Here is a 20690-nt window from a genome sequence, read left to right as displayed (position 1 = left end):
GTATAAAATTATGTTGTGTTTAGTTTAAAATTTGGATATTTTATATATGTGCGAGAGCGTGTGTTTATTTGTGTGATGCGAGTGAACACAAGAACTCATTTATACTGTATAATAACTTTATTTTTTTGTCTTCAAAGTTCCATTCATACAACAAACTGTTTGTAAATTTATGGCTAGTAACAATGGTCTCTAATGGGTAATTGAAAAAAGGGAAATAAAGATCTAATCACTGAAGTGACAATGGATAATGTATTCAATGAATTATATACTGGAATGTTGTCACATTGTCTAAGACTCCATACTTTTGGCTCAGTTTCAGTAAATCCTACTCCACATTACAATTTATGTTGGAGTAAATACAAGGTCAACATTCACATGACTAACACGTTAAGAAATTCAAGTAGTGAAATACTTGATCTGATTTTGAAGTGGGCAGTGTATTGCCATACTGACTTTGTCCATTTCTATCGTTTATCTACAACATAGTGCAATTTTTACAATTGAGTGGGTAACTATAATTACACAAAGTTTGAATTCAGCAGTGACGAATAAGGTTTGATGGTCAGGTACAGGTAATTACTATCATGAATATTCATGAGCAAGACTTTGTATTCTTACAGCCTGTATTCTAAGTGAAGCCGTGTGTACTCTTTTGATAGTCCTAGCTGTGGAATACATTGGTGGTGGCTGTCGACCACACACTGTGATACTGAGATTGAGTAGGTAAAGTTCCACAACCACAAATTTATCTTACATTCTTCATCCATTTGCAAAGGTTTTTTTTTTTTTTTGCTTCAACTCCATATTTGACAACCAACAAACATTGGGCATGTATATATGTTAAAAATGAAAAGAACAACATAGACGGTTTCATTATGTACAAGTTATAACCCTGATGTGGGGGAAAATAAGACATAGAACATATTACATTCATGTCAGCTACCTCTATGTTAGAATGTTCTAGAATACTTAATTTTTGCTCTGAATTATTTTCATTATTTGTTATGTTTTTTCTAACACTAAGCACTGTTTTTCTGTTTGTGCATCTCTTAAAATATATTTACATTTACAAATCAAAGACTAGGCTCCATGCAAAATCTAGTTGTCGGCAAAATTGAAATCAATAAAACATAGAAATCCCTTGGTATGTCGTAGTAGCAGAACAAACCACTGTCACAATGAACTAAAAGAAAGGAAACATGCTGTACTGTACAATGAACTCAGAAAAAAGATAGGGTGAGAAACAACACCCCCCCCCCCCCCCCATACAGTCCAGTCTGAGGAAGGCATAAAACGGTGTACTGTACAGTTACACAATGTACTTCAGAATGGAAGGGGAAGGACGTACATGACATGGCATACAGTCAATTCAAACAGGAGGGAAACATACCCCTATCATGCAGTCCACTGTGAGGAGGGTAGGAAGGGGGTGTGATGTACAGTCAACTAAGAATAGAGGGGGTTTACAAAATATAGCATACAAAACACATGTACATGACGTGCATGTAGTAATTCATACAAGAGAGAAATATACATACAATACAGTCAAGGCAAAATGGAGAGGAAAACACAACATACTTGTACTGGTAGTACCATACAGTCCAATCTGAGGATGATATAAAATAGCGCATTTGACTCAAAATGGGGGGAGGGGGGCACAACATACACTATCCACTCTGAGACGGCCTAAAAAATGGCTCACTCAACTAGGGGAAAAAACACAATATACCAACGCAATTTGCTGTACTGTTAACTCACAATGGAGGAAAGGGAAATGAAGTTTCGGTCACAATCAAAGAAATAACTTCACAGCTCATTAAGGAAATTAAAGTATAAATATTGAAGGCAATTAATATACTAAGTTACACAGTAAAATAAATACATACAGTTTTATACATTAATGATGAAACCTCAACAATGATAGCCAACATAATATGGAAAATTAGGTTTGAATTAATAAATAAAAGCTTAAATATTCAAGAGTCGCCTAGTTTAGTATGTGACTACGCTAGCTTTACACAAGTTGCAGAATAGTATTTGAGAATGTAATGAAGTTTGCTTGTCAAACAATAGGTCATATAATATACAATATTACAAATACTAGTTAATACGCCAGTATTTTTAAGTGTACTTTATTTTTATAGTTGTGAGTTTGAAAAGCAAACATTAACTTGAATTTTTCTGAAAATGATCAGTGATACATGTAGAAAATTATATAGATTAAGTTGATTTCCATCATTTGTAAAAAGTGAACTTACAACATACATGTACATGGTAAGTCCAACAGTGAAGAATTCAGCAGTGTGTTTGTTGAGGGTAGTATTACAGTGTTTGCTGAGGGTAGTATTACAGTGTTTGTTGATGATGGTATTACAAAGCTTCCAGATTAAGTAGGTCTCCTGTACAATAATTGTAAGGTGACAGGAAACCAACAAAGTCAAAGAGTCGATTTATTTTGGTTTCACCACCTGTAATATCCAGAGTTCTACAAGCTTTAACTGTCGATGTTTTGTAAGTACTAGAAGATGAGTAGCTGTGCTTCATCATTAGTCCTAGCTTGTATCATTCTTCAATGACATTTCTGTTTTTTCTGTATCCATTTTAAGTATGTCAGGTTCAGGAATAGAATGTTCTCGTTCAGCAGCTCTTTTAGCAGCACTCTGTCGGTCTTTTTCAGCAATGGCTCGTTGCAATACCTGACTCCTCTTCTTGTCTATAACCTCCATTTCCCGTATCAACTATACACAATAAAACATTAGATTACAAACTGTACATATTACACACACACACACACACACACACACACACACACACTCACACACACACACACACACACTTTCTGTTTACCAACTGCCCAATACCACAGTCTATATGACTAAAATATCTTGGAGGCCAGCTCTTATGGCAACATCATTACATGGTAGGACCACAACAAATTTCTATAATTTCTACAGTACATGCATGAAGTAAGTTCATAATACCTTGTCATCAAAGTTTCTCAAATCATCAATAGACAAGTCAGTTCTTTACCTTGTGAAAACCTAAAACTGTACAACTTTACATTTGTATGTCAGTCTGTTGGATGGTTGTTACATGTATGCACAGGTTTGACCATGGAGGTATTAGGGGAGATCCCCTTATACCCACATGGTTTGACTCAATAGATTGATTGATTGATGTCATACAAAAATAAAACTGAGTGTTTTCATACGCTGCTGCTACATGCATGTGTATTTCATTAATTATTAGATAAAAGTAATTAATCACAGTACCCATTATTGCAGTACAACACACAAAATAAATGTTCTTTCCACCTACCCTTGATATTTCTGTTGCTATGATTGGACGGAATTCTTTGCCTCTTCCGACTGATTCCATGTCTGCCATGAACCTTTGTCTTTCTTCTATTTCACTTTGTACTGAAAACATTAAAGTATTCTCTTTAGATATCACATGACCACTAGACAGTATAAATTCATGCACGGACACACATAGACTTATTGCAGCAATATCCAAGTCATAAACATAATCTAACATTCACATAAAATGTTAATCACGATACCTACATGTACCCTGGTTCATAGCCCACAGACTTGCCTGTACACATCTGACTTGACATACTGGCTTGACAGACGTTTTTGGCAAATGGTGTTTTCAAGCCATACATGTAGATACAATGTAGCCAAGTCTGTGGATTATCTAAATCAATATGGCAACCACTGGGGTACATGTATATGTAGTACAGCAAGTTATATTTCCAATCCAGTGTAAATTTCATTTTAAAAAGTAAAGGTTGACATTGTGTACCTTACCATTTCTTGTTGGATTTTATGTTTTTGTCAATGGTATTACAGATGTAAACAAATCATCTGTCAAAATCCTGTGTTCAGACGTAGCACCGACAGATTAGAACAGTTACATCGTACATTTTGCAGAAATGACTATGCATTTAAATGCTATGTAATTCTCCAAAGCTAGAAACTGTGTGACATTTTAAAGTTTTCATAATCTGTAAATATACTTACATTCCTCAAACCTATCAACATCTGGAGGGGCTGGTTTTGGTGCCATTATTTCATCTGCCCTCTTTTGAGTTAGTTTGGGTATATCTTCTCCATATGCCATAAAATGTGCCAGCCTATCTTTCTCTTTATCACCCATGGTTTCTGAATGTAGATAATACAGTACTCTTAGTAGTGTACATATAAATTAGACACTTTGGACAACTACCAGCTCTACATGTACATGCAGTAATTCAGTTGAACACTTTGATGTCTTGGCAATTGGTCGAATACGACAAATTTATAATCTGAGCAGAGCTATAACTATAACTAATGTTGTAGTCCACTGCTATTGTAACAGTATACCGGTACACATAATATGATCTGTATACCTACATGTGTATGGTATTTTCTATCCCTAGATATATCACAATATCACTGTTTACTCTCTGCTAGCTCTAATACAAAATGCGGAAAGTTTGGAAAACAATATTTGGAACCTGTTTATGACATCCTGACTTATTTCCAGTCTACTAGTACATACAATCTGTAGTTACAGCATTAATACAATCTTGTTACTTGATTAGACAATCACTAGTAAATAATCAAATGTGATGGGGGGGGGGGGGCATTCAGATCCTACATACAAGTACAACGTCTTTCAATCGTTGTCTATAACCAGTCCTTGTTCTAGCACACTATCCTATCACAAACCGTATATTTGATCATCTAGTATGTAGTTAGCCTAAACAGTGGCAGAACTACTTTGAAATTTTAACTGTAAACTTTGTAAACAGTTCTTTATATCATAGACCATAGGGTCTATGTTTATATACAGTGTGGGCATAGCGCATAAGACAAACAGAAAGCCACTGACTGTGAACACCTGTCTTTATAACAATACATCATTTCATGTAATACAGTATAACTAACAACTATGATATTCTTGAAATATACCATAGACAATCCCTTTCATAATTGTAAAATGCACAAAGCACAAATATCTTTTCATGAGAATGTGTAACAATTAATAAGTCAACAGTATCATGGCCATACAAATGGCACTCACTGTGTACAATCGATGAAGGTTAAAGGTTGATACTAGCAATCATTGATGACAATTAACACTTACAGTAAATTATAGGTACATGTATATGTAGGGTTTCATTGGGACACTGATGGGAACACTTGCTACTGATCAACAGTCAACTCATGTGTATCCCTATACATTTGGTATGACAATAGACACACTGATTGTTGCTAAGTGTCAAGATAACATGTATCTATGATTTAGGAATGCAAACCACCTTGCAGTGCATATACACTTATTGATTCGCTATTACAAACACCTTCGCTCCCTCTATAACCTACTCTTTCCATGTTGTATGCTGGAGTCCATACTGTTCATTTATAGTTCTACTCAGTGTAAAAAAGATTAGTCTTGCTGCTAGACGTTCGGGCTTTCTTTCGATGCTATAACTATAAGCGAACGAAGTTCGCATGTGAGGGCCTGCCCGAACAGTCTAGCGAATGTCATTTTCCGACCGGACATTCCATTGAGATTACATTGAGCGGTGGGTTGGGCCATCTATGCATATATATACTTTAATATATTCAATAACCTATGACCTCGGGGAATCTCTGCATGCTAGTGTTGACAAACACATTTACGTCATTACTATGGCTTATCGGTTTATGGTAATTGTGAGTTTGATGTGTGTGTAGACGTTGTCATTCACACATTTCAGTTAACGCATTGGTGGTTATTTATACAAGCCCCTCCTTGAGATGAATATGCATGAAAATTTAGCTATTGTCCTCTGTTTGTGTTTGTCGCTAATATGGTTCTCTGATTGGCAGTTATTTATATCCTGATGACATTCGCTAGACCTCGGATGTTCCATCCTCGATAGCGTTGTTCGGCTGTGTGTCGTATTTTATCGGAAGAACATCCGAGGGTTAGCTGATAGACTAAAAAAAGATCAGCATGGATCAAAACATTACCAATGCTAAAATATTGTAGAACGGCATGTTGTCCATTCACACATGGTGTGAAACAGGACAGTATGTACATGTACTAGTATTCCATGTCTTGAGGTATGTGTAAGCTGAAATCCATGCTATTCTTTTCTATTGAGATTTATTCATAATTCATATTGAGAAAACGACAGTGTGGATTCCTTGCACTGATCTAGAGTTGATTTGATGATACCAGTACATTTATACAGGGAGTGGAACAGGATTCCATGCCTAGGGGGAGACTGGAATCCATAACGTCCTATTCTCAAGTTTCACACATTGGGAAATAGCCTAGATGTTTAGGCTATCTCTCTCAACATACTGACTTGTACATGTAGTTCTGGCAGATAACAGTTTCCAGACAGAGAGTTAAGTCTCTGGTTTAATTTAGGAACAAGACAGCTCAGATTTCAGATTAACTTTAAAGTAGTTTGCCTTGTTACTAACATTTAGAATAGTTCACGATGGTTGCAGAACACTTCTGGTAGACCACCTAAGTCAGGACATATTTGCATGTACAAGGAAGCATACATTACTTAGCGCTGTTGTAAAAAAGGTCCATGGGCTTTTTGAGCCTGTGTAAACATTAACCACCATTATCACAGAAATGAAGACCACTAATACTTACTCTTTGGTAGTGGTCTATAGTCAGGTTTGTAATCATCCATGTGTGAATCTATTTCATCCTTTGTCCTTAGTCCACCACTGTAGCCCCTCACATCAATGGTTTTTCTCTGTGGTACTGATGGTGGTGGTCGTTTGGGTTTTGCACTAGTAGTTGGATGAACTCGTTGTGGTAAAGTGCTCCCTTCTGTAAACAATCATACCAACCCTCAATTGTTACTGACTGGAAAGCATTTTTTTACCAACAACTAATAAATAATGCTATCTACATGTATTTGGTCATTGTTGACCGAGACAATGGGTACAAATGTAAACTGCTGATGGAATATAAGATCTCTGAGTCAGTGGTGTAGACATAAGGGCAGTATGCAGGGCCCAACTACCATGGTCACAGCACATACGTGTACATGTACATGTACATGTACCATAATCAGTTGTAATAAGTAAAACAAAAGGTGAAATACTGACAATTATTCCCGAAGTTACAGTGACAGCTGTGTTTTACATGTAAACACCATGATACAGGTATGTCCAGACCAATAGACTATTTATCATTTTATGTATGGTCAATTCATTGTATCATTGCTGCAATTTGCATCAATCTTGGTTCATTTTAAACAATCTTGAAACTAATTACAATTTGCTAGAAAGGATGAACATATGTCATTTACATTTAATTGAAAATAGGTTCATTACATTGTGGCAGTAAACAGTACTGTGTATGTTATCAACTTGTATTCCAGATTCCATATCACATGCCTCTCATTAATGAGATATGCTTGGGCTAACCAAACTGAAGAGGAAGTTGCTTCATAATTACAGAAAATATGACCATACATGTACAACCATACAGATGTTACTGTCTATCCATGAAGTTATAGGGGAGAAACAAATCTAACCTTACAGTTACACCTCCATGGCCTTTAAGACAAAAGTATACACATGTATGGTCTTGTATTGTAAATAATTGATGTGATTATCAGATATAATGTAAACAATTCCAAACATCTCACCTTTCATGTGATTATTTATTTGTCTTCTCTGGAAATTTGTTAACTTTGATTCTTCCATCATTACTGTAAGAAAGTGTCAGACACAAATAATAACATCATTAGTGATTTGACAGATCATTGCAATGCAAGGTTATACTCGAATCTCAAGAATAATACATCCATGCTAATAGTACTATAGTCCTGCTTGCATACGGAGTAATTTGAGACTCGATTCTGACAATGTAGACCCATGCCATGCACCGTCTGCAAGCAGGACTAGTAGTTAGGAAACCGTAGTTAGTACTAATAGTAAGTGTCATCTAACAGCACCATTCCATTTCCATTAGTTTCATAAAGTGACACTTTCTACAAAATGTTGATAATCATGTCATTCGGTGAAGGAACAGATTCAAGTACACGGGACAGTGCATAAAGTCATTTTATCAGATGGCCACAAATATGGGAATTCCTGGTACCCGGCGTCATGTTGCCTTGGCATCAAAATAACGTTGTTGGACCGAGATTAGTGGGTAGGAGCAAACTGGATTATGTGTATTTCTCGTAATATACCGTGGACTATTGAGGTGTCACCCTAACGCTTACCTTTAAGTAGCTGTTGTGTTTCTTTACTGTATGATGCGGTGTGGCCCTGCCACATGCCGCCTTTTTGGACGGTACCCTTTCCACGATCCGCCATCGCTGTAAAAAATTTGAGTTTGTTGTGGTGACGACTGCGCACCAAGGACTGCGCCGTACCATGGCGGCGCTGTTCAGGTCACAGGTCAACAGACTTCGCCAGTTGTAACAACGTTGCTGTGTATTTCGGCAAGGTAGGGCATTAATTTTATTGAAAATCATCAATACTAGAGATTCTCCGAAACGAACTTTATATACCATGTTTGTTAATACCTGCTTTTACATTTTGACAGCAATATTGCTACTCACTACGTTTAAATTTCAACTTGATATCAAAATGATGAAACCATGTGTAATGATGATGATACATTGATAGCCAGTAAATTCGTAAATTACTTCAGATTTATTATGATAATATGTAGCTCCATAGCTAAATATGCGCAGTAGACCCCATATTTGGTCAACACATACGATAAAGATAGAAAACAATGTGCGTAAAAAAAATATGAAGTATATTTTCCATTGATGTTTATGAACATTGAGAATTTGAGTTGTGCTGCAATCGAGTGTCTGTAGTAACACTAACATGCCGGGAAGTATAACCGACACAGCGACAGTCCATCGCCCATAGCTAAAACGTTTCCAAATTCCATGATTGCATTACTTACAGGAATGGAGACAGAATTACACGACCCGTCAGCAAACATTAATGAAATTGTCTGTAGTGATGACTTGAACGCAGAATGCCCTATGTCAAAGAAGGGATTAAAACGTCAAATGAGATACCAAGCCATGGTGCAAGCTAAGAAAGCACACAGGAAAGAAAAGAAAGACAAGCGTAAAGCCAGGATGAGAGAGGAGAAAGACAAAGAAAGGGAGAAACAGGGTGATGACAGCACTGATGAGGAATCTGACAAACACAACAGTAAGAAATACAACAATAGAAAGATCAAAACAAAACTAGAAGATGCTATGAAAGATGGACAGAGAATTTGTATTGACTGTGGGTTTGAGAAAAACATGGATGCTAAGGAAATTTGCAGACTTGCGCAACAATTGGGTCGACTGTATGGAGCTAACAGACACGCAGAAAAACCATTTCATATCTATTTCACTAACTTAGATAAAGAGGGTGCAGTTTACAAAGAGTGTGTCCGAGTAAACTGCGGCTTTGAAAATTATCTTATAGACAAAACAGACGAAAGCCACCTGAAGGTTTTTAAGAAGGATGAAATTGTTTACTTAAGTCCAGATTCAAAGACTGTATTGGAATGTTTGCAGCCAGACAAAGTTTATGTTATAGGGGGATTAGTAGACGAGTCTCCTCAAAAAAATGTCACTTTGACCAACGCTGAAAAGCTTGAAATTCAGACAGCTCAACTTCCAATTAACCAGTACATGGTTAAGGCTGAGGGCAAGTATAATTACTCGAAAATTCTAGCCATAAATCAAGTCTTTGATATATTATTAACATACCACAACTCTGGTGATTGGAGAGAGGCCCTCACAGTTGGAGTGCCAAAAAGAAAAGGTTATCTATTGAAGTAGACTGTAAGATACGTTGTGGTGTTCAGCCCTATCAGGCTTCTGTGAATGCTGGCTGATAGCATGAATGTCTGTATCTTACAGACTTACTATTGAAGGAGTAAATGTAAGAACATGTCACAGAGTGACTTAGTGTAGTATGTGTGTAGATGGAAAGATTTGTCATTGTTGGTGCTACATGTACTAGTCTGTAAGGTACGTCGTGACGGGGCACCCTCTCACATCGGCCTACCCCTCTCACGTCAGGTGAGAGGAGGCCGATGGGAGCGGAATGTCAAGACGCATCTTACAGTCTAGATGCTACTGTGAACCATTAGCTGAACACCAAATGATTAAAGGTTGTGTTTCCCAAATCTTTCAATCTATAGTGTTCAGCTGTTATTCCTTAAATTTGATCTCCACTTTGGTTGGGGGTTTGTTACATGTATGTATAAGATTGGAAGTTGATCTGTCATAGAAAACTTTGACACATGTCTGTATTTAAACCACAAATTAACTCTTTCGGACTAATATTGTACTTTTTGGCCGGTGTAACTGTGTTATATTATGATGTCATGCATGGAGTCTAACTTGTCAGTAAATAAAACTAAACTACATCTAATTGATGTTTGTGAGTTTCAAATATGAAGTACATGTAACAGTATGCCATAAAGGCTGCTTTGCCTAAGTTTGGAAGATTCCGCCATGCTTGCCCTTAGTAGGGTGTTGATCAGTGACCGTATACCAATGTACTACTATGGGATCATTATACTGTATTGTGTTGTTGCATTGCTACTGGCAGTAGACTGAAAGATTGGTCACTGATAACATTCCTTCAGTTACTGGATGATTCACAAGAGTATGAATCTTTTAGTTTACCACCAGTGTCTGTCTGTCTGTCTGTCTGTCTGTCTGTCTGTCACACTGGTACCAGTATACCTACACAATGGAGTAGGTTCATACACAGTAACAAGTCTGATTTCAGTTCTCAACATGTTCTCAATTTGTGTCTAAATAAAATGTTGTGTCATAGATATCTCTATTTTAGAGGAAAATCTTTATTTTTGTTATTTCTGTATAGGAACACACAGGGTTGATTATTTATGGAATGGGGATTGGATGATGCTGATATTACTTTTTTTTAAAACACTCATCTATGATTGGTGATGCAATACTGGAACTTTGGTCGAGGCCATATACAAGATATAACGATCAACAATATTTCAGTAGTGCTTTTTTTTAAAACAAACTAGGGCATAAGATTAAAGACTGATTACTGAACAATTTTTTTGAGGTTCCTCATTATGCTGTGAGATTTGGAAAAATATTCTAGAGCATAAAAAGGATAGCATTCTCTATCAATGAACCTGTCAAAAGGAAAAATGGATTTGTGCTCCAACATTTCTTGTGGAAGAGTTATATATTCAGGCAATGCATACACGTTCACCTTCAATGGCTTATGCCCCTATCGGCTCTATCCCAATCATCACTCTCATCAGGTCTTTTGTATCTTAGCATAATTAACAAAGTTAGAAAGCAAATAAACAACATCAGCCTGGATATTGTTACGACAACAATTTATTCCTACATCAAATAATTAAAAAGATTTGAAAATATAAAACAGTAAATTACAATACTCAATGTCATGAGTATTGTCATATATTGAGATGTATGATTACAGTGTTACAATGTAAAATGAAATTTACACTTACAAAATGTCTAAACGTGAGTAAAAAATATACTATGAATGACTGATACCGTATACTTCAATGAGTTTTCATTTTGGCACATCAGGTGAGGATGGAATTAATTTTAAGACGAGGTCTTCTGATAAAAAGAGAAGAGAGATAATCCTATTCCACTATAATTTCTAAAATATTTGAATCGAGCAGGTAGAATTAGAAAGACATTTTTAGAACACATAGCCTTCTTTTACTGCACTGACAGCAACTATGCAACATATAGTCATTTCAATTTGTAATTAGTAGTCTCAAGGCATTGGTTTGTACTTAATCTGTCCTGATTCAACACTACATAAATAAAACAATTATCACCATAATTACTGGGGTACTAGCTGCACTGGCATTAATTATATGTTATGTAACAACATTATTAATTAGTTGCCATGGGAACAATATTAGTCCTGCATCATTGTGCATAATGACAATGTTTTGCTCTTTACAAATCTTAAAAATCTGCATTCTAGCAGTCAGACTTTGGTTCATTGTACAACGATTACATTAAAGAATAATATTGGGTCCTGCAGATATTACGTTAATACTGTTGTTTTTCATGTCTTTGCTTTCAACAATATCCTGATAGCCGAGACCTTTCATAACTCTACGGCATTTGTTTTGTATGTCAAGCACTGTTTCAAAAGGTAGTGTTTGTCTCCACTGAGTTGCTATCTCAGTAGAATTTTTAGTCGTGGTAAACTCTCCATCATCCGTTTCCTGGGTATGAGTATTCAACCATTTTTTGACTTGAATCGGAAGACGAAGTCCTAGAAACTTGTAGAGTTTCTCTGCCATTCCAATTGGATCAATAGCTGCATCCTCATATCGAGCCAAGAAATATTTACCATGTAACCACTTCGGGTACAAATGTACAACTTGTAGGGTATGCATCATCGTTTGACACAAATCTGTGATTTCGTCCCATTCTGGGCGTCTCCGTAGATAATCGTGGTTCGATTTATTGAGGTCTAAGCGAGAGTTCCAAATACCACGAGGATCTCTGACGAGATGTATAATCTTAAGATTAATGTCTGGATTATTGGCAAGTGCTTGTAGCAAGTTCAAGTCATAGAGACGGATAGTTTTGATGGCAACATGTTCATACATGGAAAACAGCTGTGTCAGTTCTACAGCAGATTTTGATGTTTCTTTACAGTAGCTAGTCCTGGATAACACCTTCCCATGTTTGCATAACCTTCCTTTGGCACTTGTCTTGCCAATCGCATGAAGAGGAGAAACATCCCATGTAAATAAACGCTGCATAATATCAATAGCTTTTTTGTTGAAGACTTTGTTTGTGTAATTTTTCCTAGTACTTTCAGCTGTCAGGCAAGTCAGGGGCTCAAAGTAGTAGACAAAGTTTGGATGGTTGTTCAGCAACTCGGAGAAAAATGAAGAACCAGAACGCTTGCTTGCAAAGACTAAAACATGAAGTCTTCTTTTAGCAATGGTGATGTTATCTTTGGCAGTATTAAGAATGTCATCATCTTCATAATATTGTACATGATAATCTTTGGGTAAAAGTGAGGAATCGTTTTCACGGTCTCCTGTCAAAGAAGAAGGATATCAGTGCACTTTAAAGGATGTTAAATATTAATAAACACACAGCAGAATAAACAAATATTTTAAGCATACACAGTACATGTACAAGTATTATAGCCACAGCTCTAGTCTGGATACCAACATGGTTTCTAACTAAGGGGGGGGGGGGGGGGGGATAGACACCCTTCCACCAAAAATAACAACATATACAATGGGCCAGTCACCATCACCATCTTACAGTAAATCAAATTGGTATATGTACAATGTAATTCACCAACTACATATGCTATATGCTAGTAATAGGGAACACCACTGCAGGAAATAAAGGCATTTTTCATAAACTTTAAGGTTCTTGCAAGCCCTTTTAAGTATCAAAATCATACATTGCTTACATTACACAAAACTGCTGAGAAACACCACATTGAAACTTGTTCCTCATTCACTGTTCAGTAAGTTGTTGCCATGGATATGCACGGTCTAATGGGAGTTAGTAGACATGCAAGTGTAATAGTTAATCAAGCCCCTTGGCACATGACTTAACTTGGTAATCACAAATACATATAATAAGTAATGTAAAATCATGATGAGGCTTCAGAACCCAGTTCATGAAAATGTCTGCAGTGATATTCCAAACCACTGGAAACACATACCTGTGTATTTATGAAATATATATAGAACCATAAAACAATTGAAAGCTGCTGAAACTATAATAATCTTCTTTAAATTCAGTCTTGCCATCATTCACATTTATCTTGCATCTCAATATGCAACAATTTCAAATAATAGTATACACCTGTGTAAAAGAAGCAGAGACCAATTACATGCAAGTACAATCTTCATGGATTTTAAGTTTATTATTGTGCCTACTTTTGACTGCAAACACATTTTAGACCAAACTTACATATCAACAACTTACTTACATATGTAACACACCCCCCCCCCCCCCCCCCCCCCGTACTTTCATTCCAAATTACTCAAACCTAACAGAAATCAGCCCATTGGTTTATTTTCACTAAGTCTTTGACTAAAATCACAGTTGTTACCAATATATAATATGCATACCAAGATTATTACCTTGAAGATGTTCATTATGACACCACTATAAAGGTCCTGGAACATTCCCATCAAATAATACTCAGACTATACTGTACATTTCTATCACCAAGGAATTGTTACTTAATTTACATATCTTGAATGTAAAGTTGTATTGTTCAAATGTTCCTTTGAAATTGAGTATGCCATACAGTGTAATTGCTACCAAAACCCACACACATTTATCTTGACAATGATATGGGATATATATGGACATCAGCTAATGAAGTAAGCATGTGTGCATAGACTATCATGGGAATTTCTCATTCATTTTGAAGGCAGTTCGTCTTGGGAATTCTCTGTCGTTATGACCGGCCAAGAGAATGATTAACGAGCTTGTTCCTTAGCTACCACATGTACATGCCTGACACTCTGCCTGACACCATGACACCGAGAGCCTAGATGACTCCCTCAAATGGCTTTTTTCTCCACTGTGAAATGGAAAATATGATACCAGTGCGTCTCACCCAACAAAATCTTCAACTCATCACGAATTCTAATGGGCTAATTCTAGGAAATTAAATACGTAATACATCTAGCATAGAAAGACGTTTCCATTCCAAAAACTGCCGAAGAAGAACAGCTGGCCATTCTCATGTAAACCTTGGAGTAATTATACTGACAGTATAATTAACTAAAGTGTAAACAAAACTATTTACACCGACTCTCTTCCACCCTCAGAGTGTTGTACTTACGCAATCTGACGTCATTCAGTCCCAAAAGTCTCTCTGTCTCTGATTTAGTGATTATGCCTTGTATATAGGGATATTCTGCTGAAATCGGGAAACTCTGGCCTGGATTTCACATCTACACGTCTGCGTAAAGGTTGCGTTTTTACACCCACTCGTCTGATCATGACATATACATTACGTAATGAATATGAATAGGCGAATGAAATAGAAACCTTTCTGTGGATTATCACATGAGGGCGCTATCATAATGACTCATCGTACACGTACACACATGCAGAGCAACATATACAATTTGCCTATGGAGAAGTACAGCAACCGTTGAGTCACACTCACAGCTTGGTGTATACAATAGGACGGGAACTGTATGATAACAGTTTATATTGAGACACAAAGAAAGGCATCTCCTGACACCACTTTTATACTTTATAATTCCAACTTGCAATCGATATTCTTAGATGATGTCATCGGGTAAAAAACGTTTACCACTTGTAACATAGATTTTTACCATGACTACTATTTTCAGAATATAAATGTGTAAATAAACAGTGAAAACATAAGATAAATGGAACCTTATGTCACAAATGGGATTGAATGAATGGAAATTTGCTTTATTGAATATTGCAACTCATAATATGCTATGCATCAGTGTTTAAATATTTCAACTTGTTGCCGCGGCACTGTCCCGTTTTTGTCAACTCGTATTCGTCGAATGCTTGAATTCATTGTCCAAATCAATAACATTTATCAAAGGAAAGAAAAAACGAGGACAACCTTTTATTTTCTTACTTCATCATATATTTATTCCTCAAAGTTTAATTATGGCTAATACACTACTAACACTTCAAACAGAATTATGAATGATTTGATAAAAACGTGTCAAATTGTCAATAAACACGTACACACAGGTTAATATCTATGGATGTTTTTTATTCATTAACAATGTATGATGACGCTTTAAATATCGGTTTACTTCAAAAGCATGACTTAGTCTGCGGTCTACTAAAAAAATACGACATTTCGGTCAAAACAGTAATTAAATATGTCTTCTATGAATACAGAAATGTTTTTCAAAAATAAATTTAAATAGACTCATTAAACATCTTTGAAGAAATGGAAATCCCGTCCAGCTTTAAAGTCAGCCGCTCTCTTTGAGTAAGAAATAAGTCAAACCGGTTGTAATTAAAAGATAGAACAATCTACGCTAAAACCCAACAGATTCATAGAAATCTTCAGGGGTATTAAAAGACATAACACTATATGCTAAAATCCTCATTGTACTCAATACGCCATGCTCTTCTCTTCTTACGGCTTTTGTAAGCAGAGGCCTGAGAAGAAGAAAAGTAACACGTGTCAAGTAGGTATCTGGGATCATATCATACAAACAACACATTATTCGAAACAAAGGAACCATCCTCCTCGACTATAAACAAATGATAGATTATGAAGACTATATATATATATATATATATATATATATATATATATATATATATATATATATATATATATATATATATATATATATGTTGAGGGTAGAAGAAAATCAAGTCGGGTTTTTCGTCTCTACAAGCCTGTTTCGTGAGTAAATCACTCGTCAGGAGATGTTGACATCAACTTTTACACTAAGGTTCTTTATATATATTATATATATATATGAACGAATGAATGAACGAACGAAAACACGAACGAATGAATGAATGAATGAATGAATGAATGAATGAATGAATGAATGAATGAATGAAAGAACGAGTAAATGAGTGAGTGGACAAGTGAATGAGTGAGTGAGTGAGTGAGTGAGTGAGTGAGTGAGTGGACAAGTGAATGAGTGAGTGAGTGAGTGAGTGAGTGAGTGAGTGAGTGAGTGAGTGAGTGAGCGAGTGATACTTTGCAAGTCATCAATATCATGACTATTCAGATCACATTCAAAGATCTAATACTCGTGCAAGATCATGGTATCGAATAAGGTTCACGGTTTGGATTACATATTTTTGTCTTTTGATAACTGATAAACTATGTCACTGGAATGCATATTTATTGTATACGGAATTTATCATTCGTCTTTCACTAATATCTACTTCACTATAACTTGAAGCTTATCAATGGAATTTTACTTGAAAAGGTTGACTGGAGGAATTCAATAGAACAGACACAGAGTTTAGTTGTAGGTAACTAGTGATTATGGTATAAACTGTAGACGACGTAGAAACATTGCTGAATAAAACATAAACCAACGGTATATACGGGAAATGTGTTACTGTAGGTGAACAGTGCATGGAGACTACGATGTACACTTACCGCTAGGGTGCTTTCAATCGCATCCCATATATGTTACAAGTGACTGGTGAACGGTGCATGGAGCCGAAGAGAGACTACGCGTACGAGTACATATACACTTACCGCTAAGGTGCTTTCAATTGCATCCCATATTTCCTTTTTAGTCTGAAGTCGCCGCCTCTCCAACTCCTCAATCTTTGTATATTTCAAATATGTTTGCTTTCTGATGGGGAAACGTTCATGCTCAGCAGCCTTCATTGCTTCAAGGTCACTGATACGGGCTTCATCTTTAGACAACCGTACTTTGATTGCCGTTATCATCTACAGTGAAGAACAAATGTATAGAATCAGGCTTAATGGCCCATCAAACAAATGCGTAAATATATATATGGATGCACCGTTTGATAATGTGAGAGACATCTAGTCTAAGATTATATGTTTGTTGTAATAATAATACTCCATTGTCATATGTATTTGTACACTGAAATTTGTAGTGGTTCTAATAATATAAATAATTCCCTACATGCTCTGATATCTGAAGCCACAGTCGGCACAAAACATGATATACTTGATAGAATTCGAAGTTCTCATTAGAATTGTATGCCTCGCACAAATGCTTTGTATGTACGTTTTTTATATTTAATTAAATGTGAATAGTTAGAAATATGGTGTACACGGAAATAGACATACCTCATAATTTGTAGCACAGGCAGACAAGAATACAGTCGACGCCTTGACGATTAATATGAGAGAGAGAGAGAGAGAGAGAGAGAGAGAGAGAGAGAGAGAGAGAGAGAGAGAGAGAGAGAGAGAGAGAGAGAGAGAGAGAGAGAGAGAGAGGGAGGGAGGGAGGGAGGGAGGGAGGGAGAGAGAGAGAGAGTGTCAAATTTATTCATTTCGCAAGTTTAAAAAAGTAATTTCAGTACTGTTATTAGACATAAATATAAAAATGCTTGAGGTAAATATTACATACTGTTGACCGTTATTTACTTGTTTATTCCAATAGTCGATAATGGTTTCCTGATAACATAAATTACAGCAACTTACGTACGATGGTACGCAAAGTCGCAGCGACGTGTCATTATACCCACAATCATCTAAAATTTGCTTTCTTCAAAGTACTTACAAATACAAACGATGTAAAAGCAAAGATATGTCCACCCATGATATCATCATCATTACAGGCGGTCCAAATGCCAGTTATCCAACACAACACAGCAGACAATAACATCAACATCACTGACCGGAGATCTTGCCTGATAAAGTATAAAGTTTAAAAAGAGTTAGGGGCAAGGTCAATAGTTCAATATAGTATAGAAAAACTAAATTATTTTACTTTGTGGGTGGGGTTGAACTGTTTTAGTTCTCATCCGACAAAAACGACTTTATTTTTAATTGACCTGTTTTGTACCCCTACATACAATATTTTTAAAAAATGTCAAATTGAGAAATGCAAGAATTTTTCATCATCGTAAATACATGCACTAAAATACAGTAAAGTCCTAATAAAGGTGTAGAGCTATTTTTTGCATCACTACATCCTGGCTTTGTATTCATAGCACTACATACTACTAGTACTACACAGATTTGAATTTGACAGTGCTATCTGAAAGAATTTTCTATTTTGGCCAATTTAGTTAGAAGAGGGGTGAGGAGGGGGCCTTGGGCTTAACTAAAAAAAATAGTTTTTTATCCTACATTGAACTATTGACCCTTACTTGATATATTGACGTTTTGTTATATTTCAATGCTTAAGACGAACAACTTGTTCAAGTTGATGTATGTCACAATTTATAATGGTCCGTTCTTCTTGTCTCAATGGTTTTAGTATTTGGCAAGGCAGTATTCAAGCGCGATGTCGCAATCAGTTTTGTATACACAAATTATGCGAAAGTGACGGTGAATGATGAAGAGGGATTGGAATGATAGAGAGGTTAATAGTTATATCTTCACTTTTGTGTTTTCCGAGTTAGAAAATGAAAAGCTCTACTTAACAAAAAGCACTTACCAAAATTTCCACCATTCGTCAGGTTCGTAAAACCTCTTCTGTGCATGAAATGAGTAATACGTGTAACCCAATATGACACTACATACCTGTAACCATAGAGATTTTAATTGAGGATAAAACCGATGTTCTACATCTTAAAGCTTATTGATGTTAAATTAAAATCCTACATATGTAAGCAACCGCTTTTAACTGGAACGTTTTATTTGAGATTTATGAAAACCTTTATCTTATTAACAAACGTAGTAGATTAGAAAGTAGTCTGTCTGTCTGTCTGTCTGTCTGTCTGTCTGTCTGTTTGTTTGTTTGTTTGTTTGTTTGTTTGTTTGTTTGTTTGCTTGTTTGTTTGTTGTTTTTTATCGTAAACGTAACGAGTAATACTGAGCTCCTAGTGGTAAAACTACTAAGTATCTAAGACTTACTATGACTATCACCGCTGCTGGTAGACATATTATGTACATAACACTGTCATCAATCTGGGACATACAACTGAAAAAGAAGAGAGTGACATAAGAATGGCAATATTTTTTTTCATGTGATATGATAACAGAAAAAAATAGAATTTTATTCTACAATTTTGGCACGAAAGTATTGCTAGTGATGGATGAATAGAAAACACTAGGAGTGTGACTTATTTCCATTATTGAGAAGGTTATAATAATAGTAACTTTGGAAACGCGTGAAACATTTTCACACAGACATACAACGTATGTAACTATATATTCTCCTGGCATTAAAACATTCAACAGAAGATAGGCACATTTTATTTCAGTCTTTTTAATAAAATGTTACGAAGGCAGGATGCTTGTGTGTGATCTCCAAATCTAAACGTTAAGATTCTATGACAATATAAGGTACCAGATGTGAAATGCAATTGTGCGTTTTCTACTTTCGGCTTTCGTCAGTTTGTGCATATTGATGTACAGTAATTACAAACCATAACTGTACACGAATGTTACATGAAACGGAAGCCATATACAAGCGACATACCTCACTATATCTTGTTTCAAGCTGTTCCAACTGAATGCTGATATTGCTATCAGTAACAAAGGCATGAACAAGCCGGACAAAATATAACCAATTCTAAAAATAACAAGGTCACAGTATGCCTTAAGTTATTTTAAAATAACGTTTGACGGGAAACGTAAAATTTAAATTTTATTCCCAAATTGTCCATATTCCCAAATCATCCAAATAAACTGACCGATATCTTTTGTTTTTCTAAGATGCTTTTCAAATCATATAAACAAAGAATACTTGTTAATTCATCCAACCGCAAATTTTGCTCTCAGGAGTGCAAAGTTTACTTAAATAGTTTTAGATTGGAAATACTAGCTACTTACTAATATTGGAATATTTATTTGTTCATTCATTACCTCGCTGCCCAGCTGGTGTGAATGAAGAACACCAATCGTAGCAATGTCTCAATGGAGAGGTTGAGAATCCAGGCAAGGTTCATAACAAGTGCAACCTGGATGGATATAGCCAGAGCTTTACATTTCCCCTGTCAAATCAAGTTTATTAAACACGGTCATGTCTTGATCTTATCAATG

General features: G+C 35.9%; 3 protein-coding genes across 3 annotated transcripts; 1 reads left to right on the top strand and 2 right to left on the bottom strand.

The window, feature by feature from the left end:
* Nucleotides 1-143: 143 nt before the first annotated feature.
* On the bottom strand, nt 144-8350 carry LOC144435317 (UPF0193 protein EVG1 homolog). Its single transcript, XM_078123909.1, has 6 exons — nt 8240-8350; nt 7658-7720; nt 6649-6831; nt 4026-4166; nt 3319-3419; nt 144-2738 (listed from the first exon to the last, which is right to left on the bottom strand). The coding sequence occupies exons 1-6, from the start codon at nt 8331-8333 to the stop codon at nt 2553-2555; spliced, it is 768 nt and encodes a 255-aa protein (XP_077980035.1). The 5' UTR covers nt 8334-8350; the 3' UTR covers nt 144-2552.
* A 61-nt stretch (nt 8351-8411) lies between these two features.
* Nucleotides 8412-10856, top strand: LOC144435665 (tRNA methyltransferase 10 homolog B-like). Its single transcript, XM_078124267.1, has 2 exons — nt 8412-8466; nt 8943-10856. The coding sequence occupies exon 2, from the start codon at nt 8945-8947 to the stop codon at nt 9818-9820; it is 876 nt and encodes a 291-aa protein (XP_077980393.1). The 5' UTR covers nt 8412-8466; nt 8943-8944; the 3' UTR covers nt 9821-10856.
* Nucleotides 10857-11646: 790 nt separating this feature from the next.
* LOC144434945 (carbohydrate sulfotransferase 1-like) lies at nt 11647-15022 on the bottom strand. The gene is made up of 2 exons (XM_078123474.1): nt 14955-15022; nt 11647-12970 (listed from the first exon to the last, which is right to left on the bottom strand). Exons 1-2 carry the CDS (start codon nt 15020-15022, stop codon nt 12037-12039), a joined length of 1002 nt encoding a protein of 333 aa, XP_077979600.1. The 3' UTR covers nt 11647-12036.
* Between the last annotated feature and the right edge of the window lie 5668 nt (nt 15023-20690).

Source organism: Glandiceps talaboti, chromosome 5 (assembly GCF_964340395.1).
Source record: "Glandiceps talaboti chromosome 5, keGlaTala1.1, whole genome shotgun sequence".
Lineage (NCBI taxonomy): Eukaryota > Metazoa > Hemichordata > Enteropneusta > Spengelidae > Glandiceps > Glandiceps talaboti.
The sequence above is the reverse complement of the archived record's forward strand: the minus strand, read 5'-3'. Positions and strand labels throughout refer to the sequence as shown.

What these genes read in the sequence shown, in the direction of transcription:
- LOC144435317 (XM_078123909.1), bottom strand. Translation starts at nt 8,333, where the DNA reads ATGGCGGATCGTGGAAAGGGTACCGTCCAAAAAGGCGGCATGTGGCAG. An exon ending in AATAAATAATCACATGAAAG is followed by an intron (nt 6,832 to 7,657) that starts GTGAGATGTTTG and finishes GATTGTTTACAG; the next exon opens with AAGGGAGCACTTTACCACAA. An exon ending in TGTTGATAGGTTTGAGGAAT is followed by an intron (nt 3,420 to 4,025) that starts GTAAGTATATTT and finishes TAATGTTTTCAG; the next exon opens with TACAAAGTGAAATAGAAGAA.
- LOC144435665 (XM_078124267.1), top strand. Translation starts at nt 8,945, where the DNA reads ATGGAGACAGAATTACACGACCCGTCAGCAAACATTAATGAAATTGTC.
- LOC144434945 (XM_078123474.1), bottom strand. Translation starts at nt 15,022, where the DNA reads ATGATCAGACGAGTGGGTGTAAAAACGCAACCTTTACGCAGACGTGTA. An exon ending in GATGTGAAATCCAGGCCAGA is followed by an intron (nt 12,971 to 14,954) that starts GTTTCCCGATTT and finishes CATTGCTAAAAG; the next exon opens with AAGACTTCATGTTTTAGTCT.